The sequence below is a fragment of the Arvicanthis niloticus genome, chromosome 6 (assembly GCF_011762505.2).
Source record: "Arvicanthis niloticus isolate mArvNil1 chromosome 6, mArvNil1.pat.X, whole genome shotgun sequence".
Lineage (NCBI taxonomy): Eukaryota > Metazoa > Chordata > Mammalia > Rodentia > Muridae > Arvicanthis > Arvicanthis niloticus.
The window spans coordinates 90,189,934-90,216,366 of NC_047663.1; the positions used below are offsets into that span (position 1 = coordinate 90,189,934).

Genomic DNA, 26,433 nt, shown 5'->3' on the forward strand with positions numbered 1-26,433 from the left:
AATGAAAGGAGATTCAGCGACATGCTCTGGATATACCCTCTGTGTGATGGCGGGTGCTGGGAGGCCCCCATTCGGCTTGTACTCCTTCACCAGGTCTTTCTGAGCATCCCAGTCCCCAGGAGTGGGGGGATGGGCACCGGCAAGTTTGCGGAAACTAGGAGGAGTGTGGGGGAGCTGCGTACCAGAACACCGGGACTGCCCCAGGACAATTGGTGTCGCGTCGCGCGTCGCGCCCCACGTCGCCCACGCGCTCCAGGACACTGGCACACCCAAGACACACGCGGTGGGGGAAGGGCACGCGCCTCGCGGACATGGTCACGGCGTGCCTCCCACGCCTGCTGAGCCCCGCCCCCTAGCCGACCCTAGCAGTGAAGGGAAGGGGCGGCGCGCGAGAAAAGGAGGGGGTCCCCGCCGGCTCCGCGCCCCCGCAGTGGGGGCGGGGAAGGACGTTGGCGCCGCTTCCCCCGCCCCTCGCCCAAGCATCCCTGCGAGCGCCCCCTGCTGCCGTGCTCTCCCGCGAGACGGTATGGGGCGGGAGGAGAGGTCGGGGAGGGGGGCGCGGACCGGGTTCGCCCAGTCCTGGACTTGGGGCTGGCGGCATACTGGCACCGGAGAAGCACAGATTAAGGGATGTCGTGGGATAGCTTACGTCTGGGTGGGGGCGGGCCGGGCTGATGACCCCCGCCCACTCTCCGTCCATATCTCGGTCCCTGCGGGTCGCCCCCGGCCCGCCCCGGCCGCGTTGGCCCCGCCCCATGGGCCGCCCCCGCCGCCCCGCCCCCCTCCACTGCTCACTCCGAAGTTTCCTGCGCTGTGCGCGGACGGGCTCCAGGGCTCTCTCGCTCCCTCTCCGGCTCGGCCGCGCCCCCGGCCCGTGCCTGCGGTCCGCGCCCGCCCCGCCGTGCATTTAGCGGTTTTCCGCATCGGGACACCGTTGCTGCTGCTGGGCCGGCCGGAGCTAGAGCTTCCGCGAGAGCTGGTGCCGGGTGGGCCGGGGGCGCGGGCCGAGGAGGCGGTACTGGCCCAGCTCCGGTCTCTGGACTGGGTCCCCAGTGACAGCGCCGCCCGGGCTATGCCCACGGGGACGCCGCTGGCCACCGGAGCGAGGTGAGATGCGGAAGGTACGCGCGCTTACTGCGCGCCTGGGACCCTTTGAACTTGAGCTCTGTGGGCTCAGAGCCCCTAGGGCTCCCGCAACCCTTCGCCTCGGCCTTGGGGGTGGGGCTGCCAGGCTTTGCCGGCGGGAGGGGGCGGGGGGCGCATTTGTCTCTAATAAGGAGAGACAAAGACATCCCGGCGGCCGCGGCTGTTCCCGCAGCTCCGCTCCGCCTGAGGCGGGGCGGGGGCGTCGTTCCTGGGCCAGGGTCACCGCCTGCCCTCTCTCCGCAGGTGCTGCCCTTCGCCACCATGACCGAGGGCACACTGGCAGCGGACGAGGTCCGGGTGCCCCTGGGCGCTTCACCTCCAGCCCCTGCAGCGCCGGTGAGGGCTTCCCCAGCGAGCCCTGGGGCTCCGGGGCGCGAGGAGCAGCGAGGATCCGGGTCGGGCGTGTTGGCTCCCGAGAGCCCAGGGACCGATTGTGGTGCGGACCTGGGTGCCGACGAGGAACAGCCCGTCCCATACCCGGCTCTGGCTGCCACAGTCTTCTTCTGCCTCGGGCAAACCACGCGGCCGCGCAGCTGGTGCCTCCGACTGGTTTGTAACCCATATCCTTACAGGGTTGGCAGGGCGCTGGGGACTGGGGTGTGGGACTCCTCTGCGTACGCCCTGTGAACCCCGGTTTGTGGGATCCGACGCGGGCTGGATAGGGGTAGTAGGGCAGCGTTCTTCTCAGAGATGGTAGGGTTAGCCTCGTAACTCGCCGGTGGAATCTGGGTTCAGAGGCACCTCGGAACGGGAGAGTATGAGCAGAAGCGGCGAGGATGCCGCCGGCTCGGAAGGGGATCAAAGGTAGTTAACTGGAGTCTTACTGAGGCGGGGTGAGGGGGATGGGAATCCCCACCTTCTTAGCTTTCCAAAAGAACACCTGAGCCTGTGTGAAGACCCTAGCTGGAGTCTGGGGGACCGGAAAGGGAGAAAGTTTCTACCTGCTCTGTGGGCGCTGTGTGCCGGGCAGGGCTGGTCCCTAGTTCTCCGCGGAGTGACGTTGGTTTGAGAACTCACTCTTCCAGGCTCAAGTCCATTCAGGAGCTGATTTAAGTCATACGCAGCTGGGGATGAAGGGGTGGGGTGGGGGGGCAGGGAGGCAGCTAGCTTTGATCCCGACCCCCTTTTCCACAGTTGCCTAAGTGGAGAGGAAGGGATTGCGCCTTTTTTTTTTTCTTGGCCCCAAGGCCACAGACTTTACAGAAGCTTCCAGAACATGGTTGGGTCAGTGCTGGAGACATTTCTGGGGTGCAAAAAGAGGCTTCTGGCCCTGGATCAGGTGGCCTTTTGGGCTTACCCTGGTAGGCTCAGAGGAGGGGCTGAAATAATGTCTGGTATTGCACACCCCCACCCCCACCCCCCAGCAACTCCTCCTCGGAGCTAGTCACCAGGGTAGGCTAGGCTGTGGGTGCTGCTGCTTCCTTCCTGGGCTGGGTGGGTGGAGGGCCAAGGGGAGTTGACATGGGCCCATAAACACTCTTCGGCAGAGTCAGAGACAGAGGCAAAATGAGCAATGTGTGTATATGTTTCTCTACCTTGTGTGTTTAACTGTATAAATATTAAATACAAAAGAGAAATCTGTACCAAAAAAAGTAATAAAGCCCGTGTTTCTTTTCACTCCAATCCAAACATTGGGTGAGTCAGATTTTTCTCTGCTTATAAAGAAGGATGGTGGTCCCAGGGCCACGGCTTGGCCTTCACTGCCTCCTGTCTTTTTCCCTTGCAGTTGACAGTAGTGACTGCTCGTGGTGGGCATCTTCTGGGTTGGCTGGACCTCTGTGTAGGAGCAGGGTGACCTTGTGTGCCAGATGTCAGTTTGTCCCCTTTGGATGATCTAGACTGGAGGTGACTGGACCACTTAGTTTTGGTGGCAAAGTGGTGTGGCTGGGAATAGTGGTGGGCCACCAGACTGCTGCTGTGGACCTTGAGGAGGTGACAAAGGCCAGCCCTGTGTTAACTCCTGAGTTTGTTGTTTCTAAACTATACAAATTAGGAGGAGAATGGACTGGGCCTAGACTTGCTCTCCTGACAACCAGGATGTGGCTCAACAGGAGTCTAAGGCTGACCCTGTTTCTCTGGCTGCTGTGTCCCGGAGGACTTCTAACGAGGTTGTTTATGCTGCTGCGTGCAGGGAAGGTGGGGGGTGGGATGGCTTACCTGTAGACTGAGCCCTCAAGGGCTGTGTGGATCTAACGGTGCCACCTGGCCTGAGCCGACTGTGTGACCTAAAGTGGAAGGTGCCCTTGTAGGCCTAAGAGAGACTCGGGTGTTATCAGGCCCGGACAAGCAGGCAGGGGGGTGAGCAGAGCTCTCGGTGGAGGAAGAGAATGTCTGAAGGTAAGACCACCAGGGGAGAAAGGTAGGTCTCCCCCCTCCAGTACATCCCTGTCCTGGAGCTGCTGGTGGTTCCAGGCCTGCCACACCCCCATCTTTTTGCTGTGTGTACCTCAAGAGTTTGATTCTCTTACTCCTGAAACCCAAGGATTCTGCATATCCCCAAGCTAGGGAGATTCCCTACAAAGAGCTAGTTTTCCAGGTTGTTTGGCCTTGTCAGCACTCTGCATCTGTCCATTGGGGTGGGTTCATTAGAGCCCTGGCCACATGGGGATGGGTCTGACCCTCAGCAGATGCTAGGCTCTGGAGAAGGGGGTGTGAACCTGGGCCTCAGGGAGATCCTAAAATAAGCCGCATGCCTGGACAGGCGGGGGATCAGCTTACTGGGGAAACCCATGTGGGCCGAGGCTTTCTGAGATCTTTGAGGCTCTTTACATTCCTGTGAGTTGGGTGGGGGTGGCTTTGTATGAGGCAGGGGAGCCTGGGTGATTGGCATGGCCAGGATTTTACAAGGGACTGCATAGTGCCCTGTGGCTAGAGTGTTTCCTGGACCTCAGTTTTCCCCTGCAGGTAGACATAGTGTCAGCGGGACCTTTTGTCTTTTTCAGAGGGGGAAAGTCAGCTTTGCCCAGGTGAACCTTTGCTCTGAGAAGCAGCTGCTGGCTCCCAGCAGATGCCTGCCAGCCATAGCTGGGCTTCTGTTGGCTGATGGAACATAGGGAAGTACTTTCTCCCAGTCTCGGACCTTTCTGGAACCCTCATGTGGCTAGTGGGGGTACCAACCATAAACATAGTCCTGGTTCTACATGGATGGTGTCTCCCATCCCAGTGGCAAAGGACCCTCCAAGGACAGCCTTTGTCTTTATTGATTTAGTTCCCTTTTTAAAAATACAATCGGGCTGGAACTTTTGGGGAGAGCGCTGTTTCTCCTACACAGGCTTATTTATAGAGGAAGGTGGGTGGGACCCGTGTGTTGTAGCCTGCTCCGCTGGGTTATGTTCTGCCCCGGCTCCCCCACCCCACCCCAGGCTCCTGACCCAGAACTGCCTGCAGTGCAGCTGCCTGCCCCAGCAAGGGAAGGTGGGGCCTCCCAGGGGGTGTGAAGCTCAGGAGTGGGCACCCAGCTGGCCCGTGTCAGCAGGGAAAGTGAGCTATAGGTGGTGAGGATCTAGGAGGAAATCTGGGGTATTCTGAGGTGACCGTCTTTAAGGGGATCCCCTTTTACCTCTCTCTCCTCATAACTGACAACGAATGAAGGGCATGTCAAGGGCATGCAGGTGAAGAGAACTGGTTGGGCTGAACCCATCTTGGAAGCTCACACATTTGTTGAACCCCTGGCTAGACAAGCCTACCTAAGTCTGTATACCATCTTTTAAAACTGGATACTTTAAGATGCCAAGGAAAAGCTGTTCCAAGGTGGCTGCCAGTACCTGGTTCACCACTGGTATGCATGTCTCCAGTGGAGACTTAAAGTGTGCTGGTCTTAGGAGTAGGAAGATAGTCCTTTGTCCTTGCCTTGGCTTTGCCTGAATCCTGTGCTTTGCAAAGGGTCAATCTCTGCTGCTTCCAGAGCATCCAAACTGGCTCTCAAGGGAACCGTGTTGATTGCTGGGGGTCACTGGGTCTCTAGGGACTCTTGGGGCCGAATTCTGAGCCAGGAATACTAAGTAGCAAAGACTTCTGTGGCCTTGGCTGGTACTCTGCTTGAGGAATGCTGTGGTCTCTTGAGGATCCTGGAAGGGTGCTTGGTGGGACAGGTGCTCCTCCTTAGCTTTGCAGTCTATTACTGGAAACCTTCCTGAGTCTTTGTCCTACTGCTACCTGTCCATGCTAGCTTCTCTGAACTCTGGAGACTCTGGCCGGACAGAGCCACTGCTGTCTCCTTCCATGTCCACTACTCTGACCCAGTTAGGATTATGGGATGTGGATCAGAGGAGTACTAGCTTCCAGGGTCTTGACAGGCACTCTTAACTACCTAGGGACATTGGCCCTGCATTTCAGGAGTCATCCTTCCCTAAGGTCTTCGAGCTGAGCGCAGGTCATTGGTGGGAGAAGAATTTGCAGACAGCTTTTGAAACTCCTAGCTAACACCTACCAAGTCAGCATATGGAGCAAGTGTTGATTCATGCTTCGTCTGGGTGAGGGCACACCGTGGCTCTGGTACTCATTTGGTACAGGGGAGGTACCATTATTACCGAGGTGGTAGGATGGTAGGGTGTTGGGGAGGACCCTCCGATGGATGTCTCCCAGAACAGGGTCCCCTAAACTTTTCATTGGAGAGTCATTCATACTTCATCACCAAGGCAACACACCCATGTGATGTCACCTTTCCTGTCTCACCCTCCACAGAATGGGCATGATGCCAGCGAGGCTGAGCATGTCCTGGTGAAAGACTACAGGGTACACATAGGCTTAGGAGGCTTAGTCTAGGACAGGCTTTGCTCTATAAGGACGTGTGCCTTCGAGATCTGTTGTGTGGCCCAGGGGATGTCTGTGTAAGAGTCAAGGCCACCATACAGTTCAGGTCCTGCCCTCCTAATTGAGGCATCACCTTCCTAACCAACACATTACACACCTGCATACTGGCACCCCGGGAGAGGTGGCCCCAGGCTCACTTGTGTTGCCAGTGGATGGTGGCTCCTTCTATCAGGCCTTACCCTGCTTGCTCCTAATCACCCTTGTGTTGACCAAACCCAGTGCCCCTTTCTGATAGTCTCAGCACCTCAAGTAGACAGAAGAGCCTGGCCATCAGCTACTTGGGGACTAGAGTAGACCCCCATCCCTCATTCTCCATGTGTACCTTCCCTGATGGATTCTTGAACCCCCTGTGTTATGAGGAATTGTGAAGGGAGGGCTTCCTAATACCAGTGGTCTTGGCTACCAAAAGTCTCCCCAACAGAACCATTTGGAATCCAGCTGTCCTTATGCCCATGGTGGGTGGGGTCTGGACTAGAAGCTGCTGGTGCCAGGACCAGGGAGGTGATAGCTACTTAGTGGCCACTGTGTCTGTATGAGAGGAGGCCAGTAGAAGGACCAGATGGGCCAACAAGAGCTATGGTCTGCTCCTGAGGTAAGTGGTCTGAGGCAGAAGGGAATCTGGTGGCAAGGGCTCTGGATACCTAGAGCTTGCTGCTCGCAGTGTAGGGTATGAGATGAGGTGGAGAATTGGGATATCAGAAGAGTGGATAGGCCAGCCTGGTAACTCGGGAATCTACTGTGTTCCCTGATGAGGCTTTGGGCCCTTCCTCAGGAAGAGGGCAGTATTGGAAGCCAGCCCTGTGGGAAATTGAGGTAAGGCAGGACTTAAGGGCACTTCAGGGCAGGGTCTGAAAAGTGGGTGCTGGTGTCTTCATATCTTGGAAGCTTGGCCTGTATAACAGGCTGAGACACCCCAGCACCATGCTGGTAGAGTAAGCCACTGATTCGGGCTGTGTGTCTCTGGGACCTGCAGGAGCACACAGGGTGGTCTGGGAGCTCCCTTTGCTTCCTCGTGTGCAGTGGGCCTGGCTCCCAGTGCTGCTGGCAGACACCCCATTCAGGGTCAGGATGTGGAAGAATGCGGGGGATGGGGCAGCCTGTCAAACAGGGATGAATCCAGAGCAGTGGCCTGTGGCCAAGTCCAATCCTCAGGCTTGAGCAGTCAAGGTCAGGCGTGCAAATCCATTACCTTTGTTTATGTAGATGTTGGCCCTGGTGCTGAGCTGAGCCTCCTGGGGAGGGGGTAGCAGCTCTCAGGACCTGACTTAAAATGTTCTTTCCTACCTCGGGAGCCTTCTCTCTTCTCCTGGGTGGTTAGTCTTGGCCTAACTTAGAGCACCCCTAAGAAATGTGGGCCCAGGTTAAATTTCTAAGCCTGGGATTAAAGGCCACAGCCCTGGGTAGGTGTGGTGTAGGGCTGAAGCCTTGATCAGAGATAAGGGATAAAGGCCCAGACAGGATGCAGTCCAGGGAGCCAGGGATGCAGAGGAAAGGAACCTACTGGCCCTCAGCCCCATCTCCAGCTCAAGAGAGTTGGCAGAAGGTCTGGGTACCATACCCAGAGTCTTGTGCCTGCCTGGAATGACTGAGACTGGATGTTCAAGTCACTCACCGTTGTCTCAGGAAGGGCCTCATGGAACAGACTTGAGCCACGCCTGCCATGTGTCTGCCAGGGCTGGTATCTTCTGGCTTCTCAAATCACTCTAGGCACTATGGCTGGCTAAGGGAAGAGGTGAAGCCACAGGCTTCAGAGAGAATGGGGTTTTGTCGGCAGGGGCAGATATGGGGACAGCTGAGGAACACGCTGACAAATGCTGGATTGGGGAACTCTGGTCTCTGCATAATTGCCTCTCCCATCGCCTGCGTGTGTGAGCCTTGGATAGAGGAGCCCTGGACAGTCAGGTGTCGCCCCTCCTGGCCCAGTGTACACTGACCTTGGCTACAGGAGGATTTCAGGGGTCCCAGAGAACTCTTTTTTGTTTGTTTGTTTTTTTTGTTTTTTTGTTTTTTGTTTTTTTTGTTTTCACATAGGCTATCCAAGTTGGGGCCTGCACTTAGAAGCCTCCCCTATGTTCTAAGAGTTAAGGGTTTCCCTAGGATTAAAGCAGTTAACTCTGGCTGTCCAAGTTGGAGGGGGGTCCACCAGGCTTGATGGTCCATCAAACACATCTGTCCCTACACCTATGTCCCGCCACCTCTGGATAAGAAACCCATGGGTGAGGCCTCAGTCCTGCCTGCTCCAGCCAGGTTTCTTCACCCTTTGCTGTTTGTGTCCCTTGAAACTTCTGTGTTCTTTCATGAGGAAGGCAACTGTGGCACAGAGATGGGTTCCTTATACATGAGCATTAGGTAAAGAGTCAATGTTTCATTAACATGGGCACCAGCATGGAGCCTCAACCTCTTGGCTGGCCAGACCTGCAGCAAGCAATAGGGAGAGGACCTGCTTAGGACTGGAGGAAAGGCCAGTCCTGGGGACCACAGCACCTCCCTGACTATGTGGAAAGAGATGATTGCTGCATCCCGACATGGCCTGACCCTGGCAGCACACAGGATGTTCCTGGCAGGCACAGTGATTGGCTTGGTTGCTCTGTCCTCTTTCCTCTGGACTATGCTAATGTCCCCTCTTCAGGCTGGGCTCCCTCCAGGTTGGTGCAGCTGGGACAGTGACCTGGGGAAGGGGCTTCAGGGGTATAAGAGCAGCTTGCTCTGCCCATCCCACTTCGTTCTGGTCCTCTTCTTTACCTGTCTCTACCCGGCGAAGCCCTTGGTATGGGTTGGGGGTGGGGATCAGTTCTGGCCATGAAGATTGAAAGAGGCCTTCTGACACTGTGTTAGGAGACAGTGGCCTTTACAGTTGGAGAAGCTGGAACCTCTTAGGTCCTAGGTCCTTGTAGCTGCAGGAAGGTAAGCAGCCCAGTTGACTCTGAGGCTTGTGTGTGCAGAGTAGTTGGGGGCAGGGTGCTGAGTGGGCAGGTGCGGTGTCTGGATGTGGTACAGGGTAAGAGGCTGATGGCCAGGTCTATTGTGTACAGGGCAGGTGCAGCAGGTACTCAGAAGGAACTCTGGCTGCCAGGCATAGGCCCCAGTTCTAAGTAGCACCTGGGCTCCCTGGACCCTGTCGAGTTGACCCATACTGTGGCGTATGTAGCCCATGGTGACGAAAGCATTGGGTTCAGTGGATTTCCTGGAAAATAGTGAGAGTGGTGTAAGCAGATTTAGGGGTCCTGCAAAGTTGTGGTAGAAGAAGTACCAAAAAGTGCATTGTTTCTGTGGACAGATCACCTTTTGGGCCTCCCCTGTGGCCCTATGGCCTCCAGCTGAGCAGCAAGGGGGGGGGGTCTCTACTGGAGATGCTTCCGTGATGCTGTGCTGGGCTGAACGTTTTCCCCTTCAGAATCTGTGACCCGTAGAATGTGAGGCCGCCCCTATTTGATGGTGGGATATATTCAGATGTAACTGAGCTGGGTGTCTCAGATCCAGTGATGGGCGTTTCTGTGGGGAGAGGACAGGCTGTTTGGCAACCGTGGGAGAGACTGAAGCAGCATGGCCACAGTCATAGAACAGGTACTGTCATTAACACCAGGAGGTGTAGAAGGCCAGGCACAGCCTCCCCAGAGCCTTGGAGATAAGCAGTCCCTGCTGAGGCTTGGACTGGGGACATCGAGCCTAGACAGAGTAGGAGTAAGTTTGCGTTGTCTGAGGCCGATGGCCTGTGGTGCTTTTGACAGAGACTCAGAACCTCAGCCCAGCTGGTGGCATGCTTGCCTACATGGCTGAGTGTGCCCTTCTATGCATGCACGCATGAATGAGCCTTTCCCAGATAGCATGCCCGCTCCTGGAGGGAGATGCGCAGCTCGGCTGGCTAGGGCAGGAGGATGTGATGTGCTAACTGGAGGTGCCCTCTTGGGATAAATCAGATGCTCAGTGTCAGGCTCTAAGATCAGGGGTGGGCCGCCTGGGGAGCAGAGAAAATCAGCCATGAAATTGGGCATTCTGACCGCATCGTCAGCCAGTCAGGCCATGCATGGGGCTCCCTGTTCTGGTAAGAGGCCCCTCCCAGAGGCTACTGCAGGTGTCTGGTGTGTTTATAGGGACATCTCCACGGAGATCTGTACCACTCCCATTGAGCCCAGGGGCTTTCCAGAAGGTGCCCTGAAGGAGTCTCTGGTGAGTTTTTACAATGTAGACCACCCTGCCTGTGAGGGAGCCTGCTGAGGCACCCCTGAGGTTCCTCAACCCTCTCTCCATCCTGGTTGTCTCTGTCCTTTGGTTTTGAGCAGAACAGTGGAAACATCAGATGAACCACTTCACTGTAAAAGCTGGTGTTCAGTTCCCAGAACTATGGCCCTTAAGTCCTTGGATGCTACCTGTCTCGAGCTGTTCCAATTGTCCCCAGAGGAGCAGGAGCATCTCCCTCTTGGTGTTCATGGAGAGGAGTGTTGACCCCAGATGGCCAGATGGCTCTTGGCTGAAGCTACACCCTGCCCCCAGCTTCCAGCCCCAGCTCAGAGAACACAGAGAAGTCCATTATGACCCATTAGGTTTCTCCTGGGGACACTTGGGCTCTGCTGAGGCTGACCATAGTGATCAGGCTAGAGGGACATGGGGTAGTTTTGAACCAGCGTAGCTGGAGGGGGAGTAGCTTTGGCCCAAGAGTGAGCCCCTTGAGGTGCTTGTTCATGTAGTTACTATGTGGAAGTGTGGTCCTATGGTTACCTTGAAGCTGACCTGGGTACCTCCTGGGTAGTGGCCATGTGCTTCTGCCTTGAGGATAACTGACCCTCAAGATGTCTGTGCCCTTGGGGTTTGTGCCTAACCTCTCTGTTCTATGCTTCAAGCAGGAGAGGTACCCTGCAAGTTGAGGGCCTATACCCTGTTTTAAAAAGTTGTGGCCCATGTGCAATGTGGCTGGCCCCTGTCATGCATCTGAAGGTGGTGGACGGCCTAGTGGGAACCAGGGACCCTGTGGAGGGCCTGGGGTTGGAGCAGTTTTGGGATGTCTGTTGTTCAGCAGGCCAACTCTGGCTGTCTTTCCAGGCCAAGAATTCCAATCCTAGGATGTCTGGTAGGCGACCTCCGACAAGCAGCCTAATCCGACAGAGACGAGAACCTTGCCCAGATGCCCAGCCACTGCTGTTTGAAGGCACAGAGGGATATGGGGGCCACAGGGCAGTGTCCCTACCATGTCCCTTTGTCTTTGGCAGCAGTTGCCAGTCCAACCTCTGGCTGACGGTTGGTGAGTCAGCCTGCATTAGTGCCTCATTAAAATGGACAGGCTCTTCCTAGGCTGCTGAGGAAAGCCCAGTCGTCTCCTGCCCTTGCCCTGGCTGTGCAGAAGGCTGGCTGAGCCCTCCTCTGTTGGCACTTGCTGCATTCCCCCCCTCATTCCCACCACACTCTGGACTTAGTGAGACTCAGGGTGTGCATAGGGCACCTCCCATAGGACATTTTGCTCCAGTCCTTTCTGGGGCAGTGATAGCCTAGGCCTGCTGTGTCTCTGAGGTGACTAGATGGGACCTGCATGTACCCTGCAACTATGGCCCATTGTGCCTGGCCTTAGCATCCTCCTACACCATCACTGTCTCTCATTATTGTGGAGTGAGGGGCCAATAAGAAAGAGCTGTAGGCACTGTGGCCATGTGGCCATTCCCAGGCCAGTTTTGTAGTAGAGGAGTAGGTGCAACCATGCCTAGCTTCCCCAGTGCTGTCTGTGGGTGATAGAGGCCAGCTCTGGGGCTAGGGCTTGCTGCTGGAGGAAACTCGGTGTACCCTGTGAAATTAGCATTTCCACCAAAAGTTACAAATGAAACTACCAGGAAAGTCACTGAAACATGGAGTAAGAGTAGTATTTTCTTTAAAATCCGGTCTGAGGTTTGGAGATTTGTTCATTGTATCTCGAGCCATCCCAGGGTCTTTATTTCGAGGCAGAATCTCATGTAGCCCAGGCCAACCTTGATTTTATATGCAACTGAGGATGGCTTTGAACTTTTGATCTCCTGGCTTCCATCTCCTGAATGCTGGGGTTATAGGTCTGTACCACTATGCCTAGTTTATATTGATAGTGGGGCTCAAACTTGGAGCTTTGTGTGTGTTAGGCACACTACCAGCTGACTTGTCTCCAGCCTCTGCATCTTTTTAAATCTTAGGAATTCGATGACCTCACCCCAAGCATGTGTGTTTAGAGGACTTTAGTTACCTAGTGTGGACATAGCTGGCCTCCATTTTCCAGGGTGTGGGATCCTCCTCATTGGTGTGCTCAGCACTATCTGACATTCTGTGTGGCTGTATCTCTGGTTGGCCCCTCAGACCCTGGATCCAGGAAGGCCTCTGATGCCTGTCCTGGTGACATGGTACCCACTTGGAACACTTCAGCCCCTGTTCTGTGAGCTGAACAACAGGCATGCATTGGCTGTTACATGCTACCTGAATATGTAATATATGATGTAGCAATCTGTATCTATCAGAGCCTCCGTTTACCCCTTTGCAGCTTGGCCCATGTGGATACTGTCCCCACACTGTCTCCACTGTTAGTCCTGGGACTGCCAGTGACTTGCTCCACTCACAACCCTGACACAACCAGTCCTGGCTATAGATAAATGGACTGGCTGCTGCCTCTCCACCTCATCCTCTAAGGGAGCCTTGGTGGGACTAGGTGGTTAGTGACACACCTCCTACTGAGGTCTCCCAAGTTGGTCCTGGGTCTTCATTGTTCCTGTGTAACAGACCCTAACAAACCCCAGATTCAAGCTCGAGTCCTGTAGAAAGGACCTTGTGCATTATGGTTGGCCGGTGTGAGGTTTGCTTGTACTGTCAGTGACTAGCTTGGTGTGAGCCATTGTAGCTCAGAGATACAAGGCATGGGGGTATGGGGGGCTCGTGGCCCCAGTTGAGTTTCTGAGCATGGGTCACTCTAGCTCCCTGGAGTTTCCCCAGCTCATAGAGGTTGATGGCTTTCTCTCCTTTCAGTGCCACTGCCCTGCCCCTAATGTGTGTCCACCAGGAGTGCCCTCCAGGCAGTGACTCCCAGGTGATTTGGGTTCCATGGAGGTTCTAGGATGTGAAACACAATCTTGAGTGACACAGGGTCGGTAGTGCTGACCTGCTTGGTGAGGTGGGGGCTCTGAAGACTTTCTGTGGAGCAGGATATGAGTTGTTGTAGGGATGACAGCTGTCTAGGAGGTGAGGCCGCTGCCCAAGAATGACTCCCTGAAACCATTGTGTTCCCAAGTGCCATCATCAAAAGGAATGTTCCCCAAGCCAGACAGCGCCAGACAGACAGATGGGAGCAAGCTTGTCAGGTGGGCCTGGGAACAAAGGCTCACCAACCAGTAGCAGATACCAGGCCATGGTGTTTGTGTCAGAAGCTGGGCCTGCTGCCACATTCTTCCATAATATCCCAGAACCTTGTGTGCTTCTCCACATTGGGATCTGGGTCACCAAGCAAATGGAACAAGGTCCAGCCAACATGAAGCCATAGGAGAGGCTGGGTGTATGCTAGGAAGGGGTAGAGAGTCATACCCACTAAGGCCTGGTTCGGTAGAGCTTCTCAGGGTGGAGGTGCTTGGCACTCCAGCACTGGAGCGTCAGCCTTGGGAATTCATAGACCCAGAGGGAGAAGCCTTCAAGCCGCCCCATCCCTTCCCATTCCCAAGTCCTTGTCATTCACTGTGTCCCAGCTCCATCCCCAGGTGGCAGTGTGCACCACCCTTCCCAAGGTGCACACTGGCTGTAGCTCTGCCTGCTTTACCATGTATGACATGAGGCTGGTTTCCCCCCACACCCCCCATCCTTCCCCCACTGACTTGCTGTTTGTATCAGGAGGAAAGCTGGTTTCTTCTCATTGGCCATGAAAGAATGGACTCCATTGTGCCCTGGGCATGGGCGGGCTCGTGGCTCCTAATTGGGAAATTGGCTGTCTGGGCCTGACCCACTGGGCTGTTATTACAGTGTGGGATGTGAGTGTCTGTGTGGTACAGGCTGCAAATGGCTCTTGATTTTTGCCTCTTGACTATGCATCGCCATATCTCTGTGGCCACTCTCTTGTCTTCACGGTGTTGTAAAGGGGGCGTGGTGTTCCAGATTGTGAGCTCCCACCAAGAGTTTCTCAGAGCAGCGGAAGGAATTGCTGGTTACTGAATCCTTTCTCAAGGCCTGGCAAGGACTGATAAAGGGGACTTCAAGCCTCTAGTGGCCTTAGTGTTGCGGTGGGTCAGAGATCACATTTTATCCCGTCAGGTGCTCTGGGACCCAGTGTGGGTATAATGAGCTTCATGGGGTTTACTAGGTGACCCTGAATATTGCCAAGTTCCTGCTGGCCCATTTTGTCCCAGAAGTCAGTGGTCTTTAGTCTCCTGTTCAGAGCAGAAGGCAAGAGCCTCTGCCTGCCTGCCTGCCTGCCTGCCCACGTGGCACATGCCATGCCCAAGTCTGTGCATCTTGTCCACCTCACCAAGTCCCTGTATGTTGCACTCAGGGACCAGTGGCTCAGGTACGACATCGGCAGCTGCTATGCAGGGTTCATAGGCTGACCCCAATACTGCTTGTACTATAGGGGTAGATCACGCGTCACATAAGTTAACTCGTGAGTGTACAGCTCTGTATCTGCCCCCCTCGTCTTACACTTGGGCATCCGTGGTTGCAGTATGCTTTGGAGCACTTCGCACCATGCAGGGAGCACCATGCTGGGAGCACCATACCCATCCATGTCTGCTGACCACCTTTTTCATCCCCATTTCCCTGTTCCAGAGGTGCCATGTAGTGGGATCACATGCTTGCATGTGTTGGATGGAATGCCGTGAACCATCTGACTTTGAGGTTTAGTTTCACTGTAGCAGGCGCCAGTGTCCAGTTTTTTTCTCTGGGTACTATTCCAAGGTGCAGTTAGAGCTTTTGTGCTCATGGACATGTATCCAGGTGTATGGCTGAAAGTCCTGCAGAGAATGGGCAGGCTCTGAATTCAGTGCGGTTTCCTGGGTTTCATTCTTCTGGGTGGATACCAGGAACAGAATTGTTGGGTCACATACGAAACTTCCAGGGCCTTTACAAAACAACCCCCATTTACTAACCCTATATCCCACCTATGGGTCTGGGCCCCAAGGTGCCATAACAGGTCATGTGGCATCTTCAGTGTGTAGCAGTCTGTCTAGTGGGTCTGAAATTGGGGTCCTGGCTGTGGCCCCTGAACTTGACTGCTTCTTGCTATGAGTAACAGCTAGGTCCTGGCTCCCAGTTGGGGTGGGGACAGGTGTCACTGTCAGGTGGCGTCTGGGCCATGGGTAGGAGTAGCTGGCGCGTGTGTTTGCTCTGCATCCGTCCCTCCCTTCATTCTCGGGAGGATTTCAACACCCACACTTGGAATAAAAAAAAAAATTATTAATGAGCTTGGTGCGGTTGCCATGGGAACCTGTTGCTAATGAATCTCTGGGGTTTCCTCTTACCTTTGCGGAGCTAGAGGCTGAGCTATGCTCAGACCAAGCATGCTTCCTCCTCTTTGGGTTGCCGTGGCAACGCCTGTCACTAATCCCCAGCCAGCTCCTGGTTTACCGGCCTGGCCCCAGGAGCCAGCTGCCCGCTTATGCTTACATAAAATCTCTTACTGTGATCCTAGCTGCTCCCAGCCCTACCAGGCTCCCTGGAGCACCACCACCACCGTTCCTCTAGGGCCACACATGGGATCCCCGAGATGTTGAGAACAGATACTGTGTCAGGCTTTGCTAGAGGGAGGACTCTACATGGATTGGGTGGGTCCGACTTCCTACTCTGAAGTATCCCAGCAGGCAAGGGTACACGGTGGGCATAAACTAGGACTCATGAAGTGACACTTGGCATAGCTGCTACCCAAGTGCATAGCCTCGCTGACCCCTGACTGCCTGTTTTATGGAGCCCTGTGGGTCTTGGAGAAGCAAAAGGCCATCCTGGATCCTAGTGCCCCCCCCCCCACACACACACACAAGGTGATACACGGAATAGGGTCTCTGTCTGGAGAAGGGCTGTGTGGGTTAAGCCTGCCTACAGCCGTCACAGAGCAGTGCTGAAGAGCCTTGAGTTCAAGGGGTTGGGTATTCGGTAAATAGTTGAGTTAGATCCATGAGAGGACAAAGGGTCTATGTCACCCACACCCTTAGACATGGGCCTAAGAGAGTCAGCTTCTCAAACCAATGATCTCTTCCTGGGCTGACTACTGGCCACGGTCAGCCTGTGTTCTCAGGGCATCCTGTAGAGGCTTGCAGGGAAGGGGCGGTCAGATACGAGGAGGCTGATAGGAGGGTATTGGGCAGGAGGCTTCTCCCAGCTTGAGTGTATGTGTCTAAGATGTGGATGTAGAGGAAGGAGAAGGTGTGGGTAGGAAGGGCCAGAGTGGATGACATGTTCACGCCGTGCTAGGCCTGTCATCTTCAGGAGTTACCACATGACTCCCCTTTGTCCCAGGACATCTGTGGTCCCTGCATGAATCATTTTTTTTTCTTTTTGTCTCCATGACAAATGGCTGAGTGAGTGAAAACCGTTTAGGAGAAAAACTGATTTTAGTTCATGGTTTCAAGCATTTCAGTCCAATTAACTGACTCTAATTATTATATATATTTGCATTCCTTCCCTTCTTTCTTTAGGTCCCCAGACTATGAGATGGTACTGTTGATGCACTGGGCATGCCCCCACTTAGTCATCTCTGAAAACGCCCTCTGAGACACACTCAGGTGTGCTTTCTAATTTCCTAGCCATGTCTCAGTAGAGTTGTTTCTGCTTACACCTCATGTTTCAGAATCTGCATGGTTAATGTCTGCCTTGGTGGGTTTTAGACCTGTGAACCGTGGAGAACCGAGTGAATGGATATGGCAGGGGGCTAAACTAGACTTGAGCTGGTGGTTGGCCCAGGGGCCCGGCACCCGCAACTCAGGGACATCAGTAGGATATCCTCTTTTTAGGCCACAGCAGCCATGTGACCTCTGTGGCTGAGGCATTCACTCAAGTAGTCTTTTGTCAGTTTGTCATGTTGGATTTGGAGCTGATGGCCATGGTAGCAGCTGATGGTGTTGGGACCTGCGTTCTGAGGGGCTACTCCTCTTGGCCTGGTGTGACAGAATGGCAGAGTCTTCATTGCTAGGCTGTGTGGTCCGAGACCTACGTCTGCTGATGTGTGCTGATGGTCATGGGCTTGGTTTTCTGGCTTTGTGTTAGGGGAAACAGCCTGACAGATGGGGTATGGTCAAAGGTCAGGCCTATGAGGCAGTGTCAAACATAGCACATGGTCAAAAGATAATAGCATGGAGGTCCTATGGGTATCAGGGTGTTTGAGCTTGCTTGTTTCCCAACCAGAAGCAACTCTTCACTTCTGACCTGGAGAATGACTAGCCTGGTTGACCTTCAACCCCCTGTGGCATCATAAGATTTGCCTGGTTGAGCCTGCTCACCCTCCTAGCCCATAAGGTAACCCCTAGTGAAGCTCCTGTCCTCAGCCTGGCACCTTGAGACACTGGCTACCTCTCTCTGTCCAAGCTCCACCATACAGTCCCCTCCCTCCTGGGGACTGCCCCCTGATTCCGTTGGAACAATGTTGCTGGTGTTCAGGTCAGAAAGACAAGACAGGATGTGGCAGAGGCTGCAGAAGCTCTCCTGGCTACCATCTGCTCTTGAACTTGGACTTCCAAAGCCACGCCTAGGCAGAAGGGTACTGCCTCCCCACTGCTGCCCTTCCCCCAATACCTGCTTTGAGTTCCCTGTGTCTGCTCTTCACCCTAGCTTCTTTCCTGGAGAAACAGGGCTCCCGACTGGTGGCCCCAGTCACAGGGCTGGGAGGGAGCATCCTAGCCCAGTTTGCAAGCCCTGGGGCTTCCTCCCCTGAAAACCAGGAGCTAGGCTAAGCCACTATGTGGGGGATGGGGTTGGCAGGAGGCCATAGAATAGTCGGACTGCTGTGTGGATGTGAGGGGCTTGGGACAGTCCTGCCCAGTCTCTCCCCCCGGGGTGGGGGGGGGGGAGGGAGAGTAGCTTTTGTCTGTCTCCCTCTCAGGCCTGTCCCTGTCCTTAGGGCGAGCTGTCCATATGCACATAAGGCTGTGTCCATGCAGGTGTGTATGGACACAGATGTCTCTGGCCACCATCGCACTGAGAAGTTCAGCGCTTGTAACAGGGATGTTTTTCTACTCCTTTGAAATACACCCTGCCCACTGATGGTGTCTGGGATTGGCTTCGGGATATTTTAATTCCTAATTTAGACTGTTTATATGCTGGGCTGGAGTTTCTGCCTGCCCCTCAGTACCTCCCTCCTCACCACCCTCTTTTTCCAGCTGTCTTGGGGTTATAGGGTCCCTTGGGGTGTCAGGGAGCTACCTAGGCAGAACCTGGCCCCTCACCCCACCACTGCCAGCCCCAAGTATCTTCACCAGCCTTGCAGGGGCTCCCAGGTTAGTGAGCACTGCTCTCTTCCGGGTCCCACCACAGAGCCCTCTTTGTGAAAGCAGCCCCCTCCCCACATGCTTTAGGCCTCTTTGGGATGGGGATCTGAGGTCATGTGTGGCTAGACTGTCCTGCCAGCCCGGCTGCCTGGGTGGAGCCACAGGGCAGGGAGCAGAATCTGGCAACAGTTCTGGATGTGTCCAGCTGTCGCCTAAGGAGACAGAAACGGAAACAGGCAGGAGGGAACCCCTCACTGAGCGCCACTCTTTGCTCCTTTATGAGCTGTAAGGACTGCCTGGGGATTGATGCTGACTGCTTGGCTTTAATCAGGAAATAAATTCTGCAAGGACTGGTCTGACAAGGCCCCTAGTTGCCATGTCAACAGAGTGAGGGACTGTCACCCCCCAACCCCCACTCCACCCCCAACCAGCCACCCAGGCTTGTGGGAGGCTACAGGGAGAAGGTAGGGACCCACAACTTGATCCTCCAAGACAGCAGGGACTGGGTCTTGGTCAGTTGCCTCTCTCCCTGTGTACACATGTGTGTCTGGCCACAACTTGTTCAGAGAACATACAAGAGACTCTAGAGGGATCTTGCCTGGGGACCATAACACTGCCTGGTGGTCCAGGAGCCAAGACTCAGATGCCCTTGGACCTGAGGATATAGAGGCATGAACTGGGGGGCTGGGGAGTCCCTGTGTCCATCTGAGTCTCCACCCCCAGAATACCCACAGACAGAGCAGAGGCTCCCCCATCCCACCCCTCTCTAGGTCTTTACCTAACTTAGCTCCTCCCCAGTAGGCCACGCTGGTGTTCCTCCTCTTAGTGGTATCCTGGAACCCTCTGCTCTATGGGTATCCTCCACGGATGCTTTCCCATGAACAATCCAGACTTTTTTTTCCCTTGGAGGGCTCTCAGCCTCTGTGAGGTGAGACTGGGGTAATTGGGAGAGGAGCGGCCTCAGGGTCCAAGGACCATTTAAACAGAGCAGGGTGCTGGTGAGCTGCAAGCCTCCTTCCTTGTCGCAGGCTCCTGTCCACAGAACCAGTGGGTCACAGAAGCCTCTTCACAAACCGTTGTTTTGGTTTTTTTAATTTTTTTTATTTTTTTACCATTCAACAGAGACTAATACATGGAAGCTTCTAGAAATAAAATCTGAATCTTGGAGAAGGCAAGGAATTGGGCGAGCTGGAGTTTCATTCTCTACAAGGCTAACTCCTCCCAGCCTCCAGGGCCCAGGGCCCAGGGAGCCTGTGACCTGCCATACTTAGTGTGGTTCCTTTCACTGTCTTGTGTCCTTCGACCCCAGCTCCATAGCTGCTGGTCATCTTGGTCCACACCACCTGTCTTAAGCCATTCGTACTCAGGGACAGGCAGAGCAAAGTGTGAATTCCTCTGAATCCCCTCCCCCATTCATCCCTTTTTATACCTCAGAACATGGCTACCTGCCCTTTATTCACACTGGGCATCATATCAAAGGAGGTTGTAAGGACAGTTCACACCGTGGGAAGTTCTCATGCTGTGCAGGTCCCGTAGTCAGGGGTCCAGTACCATGAGAGGCCTCAAAGTGCCTGGGGTGGGGAAAGGTAGAGTGATTTCTAGTTAACCCCCTTAGCCCAGCTGGCTCAGGTCGTGCGCATCTTCACATTTGTCACTTGGCAGGTCCCCTGTCTCTGGGTGCAATTGCCAGGGGTGTGGTTGAGGCCATGCCAGAGTGGACAGGGCTGTCTCAGTGGTTGGAGGAGCCACAGGCTAGTCCTGGGTTCTCCCTTATCTTGCCTTCTTAACCTAGTAGAGCCTAGGACTATGATAGCTATCCCACAGAGCAGAGGCTCCCCTCTGAGATAGCTCCTTTGGGCTATCCTCTTAGCTCTCTCACCTTAGTAGCTCCTGTGCTGGGGTTTAGGTGGTCTTTCTGTGGCATGCTGTCAGGATTGCACCTGCAGTGTGTGCTGAGTCTTGAAGCATCAGCTCCTTGGTGTGGGGAGATCCCCAAGACGTGGGAACAGCAGGTAACATCCCTCAAGCCCATGCTCCACACTGTGCTGGCTCCTCATGGGAGCCTGGAGATTCCCTAATTAAGCGATTTATTATTAAAGCAGCCGTCTTCCTTGGAGTCTGCTTTCTACTGCTGCTGCAGGGACAGACAGGCAGGCATCCCACAGAGGTTGCTCTGATGGACAGCATGCAACCTGACACCGCACTTAGAAAAATTCTTAGCTTGTGTAGCTCACCAGTAGCTCTGACTGGCGCTCCATGTCTCCTTGGGGTCATCTTAGAGCCCAAAGTATATTTGAGAGACTCACCAGCTTAGTTCCTGGGGTTAAGGAGAGGCCAGCTTCATCAGCCTGTCCTGCCCTGGAGTGATTTATATAACCACAGGCCAGACCTCAGAGACATCCTAGGTTCAGGAAGGGAGAGACAGAGATTTGTGCTGAGTGGCTGGTATCTGGGGGAGGGGAGGCACCTTCCTAGAGCATTGTGGAGACAGACCCCTAGGGATACTGGGGTAGTTACTGAACTTACGGTCGGTCGGAAGCTGTAGTTAAATAAATGCAATGGCTTATAGGAACTCTGGCCAGTGGGAAGTGTGTGTGTGTGTGGGGGGGGTGGTGGTGGTGGTGGTGTCATCTTTTCTGGTACCAAGTGGGGTATTCCAAATCCCAGGTATACAGCTAGAGCACATGGGAGCCCTGACACAATAGGGGCACTCAGATGTGAGTCCTTGTTCTCTGATGAGGTTGCACCTAATCTCCAGCCCTAGACAGTGACTGTTCTACTCAGGGCGGGGGTTGGGGGTAGGGTAGGGTGTCAGGATCCTGTCAGCATATGCAGCTGGAGTGAGGTCCTGGTGCTTTATCCTAATGATGTTTAAAATCTTGGAAACTCAGGGGCTTGAGAAACGGTTCAGTAACTAAGAGTGTGCTGCCCTTGCAGAGGACCCATGTTGGGTTCCCAGCACCCACATCTCACTTGTAACTCTGGTTCCTGGGGGTTTGACACTTCTGCCTTCTGAGGGGACACACACACACACACACACACACACAGAGGCACAGACATACACCCGCACAATTTAAAAATAAATTTTAAACTGGGAAATTTAAAACTCCTGATTGGCTAGTTCACCTTAAAACACCATAAAAAGATAATACCTTGTGTGTTTAACACATTCTTTCATGAAAAAGTGGCTGTTTGTTTGTTTGTTTGTTTGTTTCCCAACACAGAGGTTCAGTGGGAACAGGGGCATTGCTTGTTAATCTTTGAGGTCTTGGCCATCTGGCTTGTAGAGAACTGAGGCTGTGGAGAAGCCAGGCATAGGAGGAAGGATTCATACTGCCATACCACAGAGAATCCTCTGGTCTTTTTGTAGACTGAGCCACCCTCCCACCCCCATCACCAGGACACAGGCCATGTGCGTTGCCTCGGTATGTTGGGTTCTTAGCCCTGACTGTGTCACCTTGGGTTTCTGAGACCATGGAGGGAGCTGGGCACAGTTTCCCTCCCCCTTTGTTAAGGGCTGGACCTTGAGGTGCACATACCAACTGTGAGGAGCTGAGGAGCCATGAGTAACACACTCCCACAGCCAACTGTAAATGGAGCTCATCCTTAAATTTGCGGGTGACTGTGGGGGTGTCTCCCTGGCTCCCAGGGAGGGGGATAGCACCAGGATTCCCCAGCTGTGGGTAGCCAGAGCTACAGGGCCCAGCCAGCCTTGATGGGTTGGAAACTGGTACTGGCTAGCCTGAGAGGAAGAAGGAAGGAGCTTCATTAGTTCCATTGGGAAGACCATGCTCTGAGCGAGGCTGTCCTGACCCACCTCTCCCAGCAGGGATATCTAGCACCTCCCAGAACATCACACAGCACCTCTAGAACATGCGGAGGCAGTGCAGCTTGCCGCACTGGGGAGGGGAGAGATGCCCCATTGTTAGTTTGGGGAAAAAAAATGACTCAGACGGTTCACAGAGCTTCCTTTTTCCTGCTGGTTTCCAAGAATCCTGCTTCAGCATAATGGATCGAGTTATTAGGAGATCGATCGAGACATGGGTAGTTGGATGGGAGCCAGACCCAGCAAATTGGTATGGCACTAGCTAGGAGACTCCCTGGGGTCTAGGTCTGCGGTCAGCAGACCTAGTGGGCAGGCAGGCAGGCAGCCAGGGAGAGGCACCTAGCTCCTGGTAGCCACAGGGCAATCACAGTTTTTGGCAGGGTGGCCCATCTCTGTATTGGGAGCTTTCTGTGGAGAGAGAAGTGGAGAGAGGGAGGGGTGTGTGTGTGTGTGTGTGTGTGTGTGTGTGTGTGTACACGTATAACTGTGCATATACTTCCCAATATGCCTCTTGTGGGTGGTGCCCTAAAGTGTGATCCATTTAAACTATACTGTGTGTTTATAGTTCTACAGGGTGTAAATCCCTACTTGTATAAGGACTCTTCTTCATGTCCCTGTCCCACTTTTAGAGGATGCTCTGGGGTGCTCTGAGGAGGCCCAGTAGGCTCCTTGTCCCTAAGTAGATGTGCTTATGTGTTTGCACTGTAAAGTCTATGTGGGATCAGAGCCCTGCACTGATCCTGTCACAGGACTACAGCAGTTAGTGATGTCCACAAGTGGCCTCAAGGCCCCCTCCCCTCACCACTTATACTTTGAGCTTTATCTGACATCCGATTGCCTATCAGGAGTCTGGCCTTCACTGTCCCCTGCACCTAGCTTGTTCAAGGCCAGCCTTTGTCAGTGCACCCTCCTGTCCATGGACTTGGAACACATCTCTGACATGCAGTAGGTACTCCTGATGGATGGATCTTCCTGCTCAGTGCTGGGCAGAGCAACAGAGGAATCTGGTCCTTTCCCAGGAAAGACTTCCTGGGATGGGCTTTTGAGGCTGAGTAGAGTTTACCTAAGCAGAAAAGAGAAGTGGACATTGCTGAGTATACTGGCTGAAACCAGACTCAGGTCAGCCATGATCCCCATTTTCCCTGCTAGGCCCCTAGTGTGATCATTCCCCACCCCCACCCCCGCAATTCTCCCAGGGATCTACAGGCTCTGCCTGACCCTATGGCCCCAGGCTGCAACATTTCCAGACCAAGGTGGGATCAGCCACTGGGGTCAGGAGGTAGGCTGTGCTTAGGCTGCCTGGCTTCCTCTCCAGTCGTGTGGATGAGCCATGTAAGTAAGGCTTCTGCACGGAGCTTCCCACTTCTCTGTAAATTGGCTGGCATAATGGCTCAGCTGGGTTCTGGGCTTAAAGAATTTCATCCCATTAAATACAAATACCATGCCGTTTGAAATATTTGTGCTGGAGCCGCCCTGACTGTTCCTTGGGCGAGCCACGTGGAGCTGTAATTAGTGCCTGGCGGGCAGCCGCCAGTGACTCTGGGGTGCAAACACATGGCATAGCTGTGATTGTCTATGTTGTTTCTATGTTGTCTATATTTCTATGTTGCCCGTGAGTTTGGCTGTTCCTTGGTCTAGGTAAGTTGCTCTGGGCCTAGCAGGACCTGTCCCTGCAGGGTGTGGCAGGCCCATATACTGTGAGCACAAGGGCTATCTGTGACCATGTTCTCTGGGGCAGTAGGCAAAGAGTGATAGTCACTGATGGGTGCTTAGCCAGGCTCATTGCTGACCTGGCAGAGAGATACCCAGAGTATCAGTTTTTCCACCAGAATAGGTTATATCTACAGGGCCTATCACATAAATGCTATGTCAGAGATTACAAATCCAAAGATGTCAGGTTATGTGCATGGTGTCTACTTCCTGTGTCTCCACACCATCGTCCTCACATGATCTGTGCCCCATGTCCACATGTCTCAAGTCCTGGAGCTAGTCCGTATTCTTATTCTACCTGATAGGGACTGGCCTTCCAAGGTTTACTAACCCTTAGCCATGGACTGAATGCTTGCTTCCCCTTAAATTCAGCTATTATAACATCCCAGTAGTATGTTAGAACTAGAAGCTGGGGCCTTTGTGGGTTATGTTATCTGATCTGTGGTGATCATATGTGGTTATGAGGATAAGGGTCCTCAGAGTCACTTGTGTATAAGATCTCTGCCATTTATGGACACAGGAGTAAGTTGCCTGTGGCCCAAAACTTTCCCTGTTACACTGTGATCTCAGTTTTCAGCCTCTAGACTAAAATATAAATTGTGTGAAAGTTCCTAGTGCCAGCAAGTCCCACTCTCCCCATTCCACTTTGCATCAGACTGGGCCTGGGTATGCCTGGAGACCGGGATTCCTCCATATCATGTCCCTCACCCACCACTGGGTCACAGCTGAAGCAGGTGTATGGCCCATCCTGGCCCAGGCAACTTGGCACCTGGGCAGTGGCTTGTCAGAGAGAGAAGAGCAGAGCTATGGTTCTGAACTTTGAGGTGGAGCCTCTGAGACCATAGTCAGTGTATAAATGTCATGCTGAGGCTGACGCCCAGGTAGCAGGATGCCTGGTCTCAGGGATGAAGCAGCAGCCTTGGGAAACCAAGGTCCAGCAAGCTTCACTTTGAAATCAGACTTTCCGGGGAGAAGGGGAGGGGTCTAGGCCATCTTTTTAAAATGTCACCACCACTATTAATGACATGGCCACTGGTGGGAGGAGGACAGGGACAAGGCCAAAGCCAGTTAGCACATTCACAGCCTGAACCGCCTTTGGGATACAGGCCAGGCCCCGAGTAGATGTAAGAAAGCTGCATGAGGCTTGGGGGTCTGTGGTGAGGGTCAGCCTAGCTTAGGTCTGCTCAGGGCAGGGCTTCCCCTAAGGACCAGAGAGGAGGTACCCAGAGATGACAGAAATGTGGGGGTTTTTATCCAGCTTTGTTGCTTCCATGTGTCCATTGAGAGATGAGGAAACTGTCTGGCAACCTGTCAGACAGATTCAGGCAGGAGAATGAATTACCTTTTTACAGGAGACTCTAAGAGTTAGGGGGATTCCAGGACTCTGTGTGGACAGGGGGCCTGACAGGGAGGTGCTAGGCAGCATCTAACAGCATATATCCAGTGTCTTCCAGCATCCACCCAGGCTTAGGGTTCCTCAGGAGGGAAGGGGCCAAACTCACCTGTTCCAATACCTGGGACTCAAAGGTTCTAGATGTTGTCCCCTGGGGTGTAGGCCTCCACCTGGGCCTTGGTGTCCACATCTGGTCTGGCCGTAGCCTCTCTACAGAGCTCCCAGTAGCCTAGCAGCTCAGGAGGCCCTGCCTCATTGACATATCAACATCTGGGATCTTGTACATTGGTGCCCACAGATTGCAGCCAGGGAATCCTAGGCACAGGAGGCTTTTGAGCTGAGTAGACTGGCGGGGTCTGTGAACCGCTGCCCTCTACCCTGCTAGAAAGTGCAGTTACTAAAGTGTCGTCCACTGTCCCCCAGTGCTTTTAGGGTTTCAGGGAAGTAGATGGTAGGGTTAGGATGGACTTGGGGCCCAGAGACTGGCGGGGTCTGTGAACAGCTGCCCTCCACCCTGCTAGAAAGTGCAGTTACTAAAGTGTCATCCACTGTCCCCCAGTGCTTTTAGGGTTTCAGGGAAGTAGATGGTAGGGTTAAGATGGACTTGGGGCCCAGAGAGAGGCAAAGCAGTATGTCTCCGAGGGTGTGGGAGCCAAAAACTGGAGAGGGGTTTGCGCCAGGCTGGGAGAACAGGCTGGTGGTAGGCATTGCTGTGAGGTCTCCCTTTTAAATAAATACCCGGTTGCCAGGCAACAGTGGGGATAGCCAGGCTTTGCATAGATGGATTGGGGGTGGGGGTCAAGGACCCAGTTGGAACACAGCCTGCTGCAGGGTTCCTGGTTTCCCATGGATGTCAGCCATCATGCCGCAAGGTACCCTACCTGTCCCCTTCCCGTATGCCTGGGAACCTAGCTCCCATGTCAGCACAAATTTGTGTTTGCAGCAGTCGACACACAGACCGCAGATCACAAGTATAAGCTGGATTTTCTCACTAAGGTGGAGATGGTAATGTCCCTAGCAGTATGTAGAAAAGAGAAGGGATCTAACTGCATGGATGGGGAGCCGAGGCCCACCCAGGGAGGCTGCTGTCCCTAGCCTGCAGAGGAGGAGCTGAGCACCTGCCCACATGGACCACTCAGAGCCTCCATTTCTTG

The 26,433-nt window shown here is 54.1% G+C and overlaps 1 protein-coding gene across 6 annotated transcripts in view; it reads left to right on the plus strand.

The window, feature by feature from the left end:
• Positions 1–846: 846 nt before the first annotated feature.
• The window catches only part of Cacna1h (calcium voltage-gated channel subunit alpha1 H), a 59,279-nt gene continuing 33,692 nt past the window's right edge, over positions 847–26,433 (plus strand). Inside the window, exons 1-2 of one of the 6 annotated variants that reach the window (XM_076937138.1) lie at positions 847–1,121; positions 1,390–1,706. In XM_076937138.1, the coding sequence (XP_076793253.1) occupies positions 1,113–1,121; positions 1,390–1,706 (326 nt within the window). In that variant the 5' untranslated portion in view covers positions 847–1,112. Of the gene's footprint in view, positions 1,122–1,389; positions 1,707–3,329; positions 3,484–26,433 lie in introns of those variants that run through there. The other 5 variants (XM_076937136.1, XM_076937137.1, XM_034505081.2 and 2 more) reach the window with 5 other exon arrangements.